Source organism: Trichosurus vulpecula, chromosome 2, assembly GCF_011100635.1.
Source record: "Trichosurus vulpecula isolate mTriVul1 chromosome 2, mTriVul1.pri, whole genome shotgun sequence".
In the NCBI taxonomy this organism is placed as follows: Eukaryota; Metazoa; Chordata; class Mammalia; order Diprotodontia; family Phalangeridae; genus Trichosurus; species Trichosurus vulpecula.
Genome location: NC_050574.1, coordinates 161,802,058 through 161,804,045, shown reverse-complemented (window position 1 = coordinate 161,804,045; position 1,988 = coordinate 161,802,058). Strand labels below are relative to the sequence as shown.

The window sequence follows — 1,988 nt, the reverse complement described above, 5'->3', positions numbered from 1 at the left end:
TCTCCTGTCAACAGGCAGAGAAGAGCTAATGAGGTTGTTAGGGTATGAAGAAGGGAAAGTGGGACCCTGAAAGGAGAAATAAGGAAGCTGTCAAAGACAGGTGAGGTTCACTTTTTTTTCTGCCAGTGGACTCAGTGTTTAAGGGTTTGATTAAATTAATTCCTGTTTGTGGACCCAGAATACACTCTCCTCTTCTTATCATAGAATTACATAGTTAGAATTAAAAATTAATTTAAAGACCAACAAGTTCAACCATTTCATTTTACTTACAAGGAAATTCAGGCTCAGAGAGAAGTGATTTGAACTCAGGTCTTACTGACTCAAACTCCAGCACTCTACCATCCTCATCATGCTGCCACTCCCTTCCTTGAATGTCTTCATGGTTAAGTGCTAGAAGCCAGACATAGGAAGAAACCCTTTTACAGCTACCTGAAAATCAGGATTAAATAGACAAAATCCACATTGTGAGACCAGGGGATATGTCTGTGATTAACAAGGAGTTTATCAAAAAGAACATGATCTCTGATATTGTTGTCACTTTAACTCTTTGGGCCTGCTTCTCATCTATAAAATGGTGTGGTTGGGCCAGATAATCTCTAAGATTCCTTATATTCTATATGCTTCTATGGATTAGACATTCTTTGAGATGGAAAAAGAGATTCAATTATAACATTTAGAATAGAAAAAGGTAACGTATTGCTAAAGCCTTCACTCTAAACATTATTTTTGTGTGCAAAAAAACTTCCTCCCTATGACTTTCCCCAGGGCCTCTTTCACATCCTTGTTCCTTAGACTGTAGATGAGGGGATTCAGCATAGGAATCACTGTGGTATAAAAAACAGATGCTACCTTCTCTTGTGTCATGCCGTTGCTGGATGCTGGTTTAAAATACATAAACATAATGGAGCCATAGAAAATGGCCACAGCAGCAAGATGGGAACCACAGGTACTAAAGGCTTTGTACCTGCCTTTAGCAGAGTTGATGTGGAAGATGCTAGAAAGGATAAAAGCATAAGAGATCAAGATGGCCAGAGTGGTTGCCAACACATTGAATCCAAGGAGAAACACCACTAAAAGATCATTAATATAAGTACTAGAGCAGGAGAGCTTCAGCAGAGGAAGGATGTCACAGAGGTAATGGTTAATGAGATTAGGACCACAGAAAGACAATCTAGCCATACAACTTGTGTGTGCAAGGGCACCAACAATCCCTATCACATACACTCCTGTTGCTAGTAGGGAACAGACCCTCGGGGACATGACAACATTATAGCGCAGTGGGTTACAGATTGCAACATAACGATCAGAAGCCATGGCTGTCAGCATGTAGCACTCATCAATAGCAAAAAAGCAAAAGAAGAACAGTTGTGTCATGCACCCAGCATAAGAGATGATGTTTTGCTCCTCTATAAAATTCACCAGAAGTTTAGGGGTAACAACAGAGGAGTAACAGAAATCTATGAAGGATAAGTTGCTGAGAAAATAGTACATGGGGGATTTGAGCTGAGAGCTAACAGCAATTAAGAGGAGCATGCCAAGGTTCCCCAACATAGTGACCACATACACCCACAGGAACAAGAGGAAAAGGGGAAACTGAAGGTTTGGCTGACTGGTTAATCCTTCAAGGTAAAACTCTTACTGTGGACTGATTTTCTGAGGCCATTCCTAGGCAGACATGGGAAGGGCAACTGTGGGGAAGAAGAAAAAAGCCATGGTAGAAATAAAATGTTTTCATTTTATAGCAACAGGAAATTCTCAAACAGAACAGAAGGGAAAATGTCATTTCTTCAGAAGGATTGAATCCTTGTCAATTAGTACTTGTCATTACTAAAGTCTTACCTTTGGTTTTACATTACCCTGACTTCTCAAAATCCACTTCAGCAGAGTGTGTATTCTGGCAGAGCTCCTAGCATCAGAGATTCAAAGCTAGAAGGTCATGTAGTCTACCCTATCCCTCATTCTGCCTTTTGACAGACGAGGACACAGAT

General features: G+C 40.4%; 1 protein-coding gene across 1 annotated transcript; it reads right to left on the bottom strand.

The window, feature by feature from the left end:
- Positions 1–720: 720 nt before the first annotated feature.
- LOC118836811 (olfactory receptor 151-like) lies at positions 721–1,663 on the bottom strand. Its single transcript, XM_036743971.1, is given in 2 exon segments — positions 721–1,636; positions 1,638–1,663. Coding segments are annotated over 2 exon segments (942 nt in total).
- Positions 1,664–1,988: the final 325 nt, after the last annotated feature.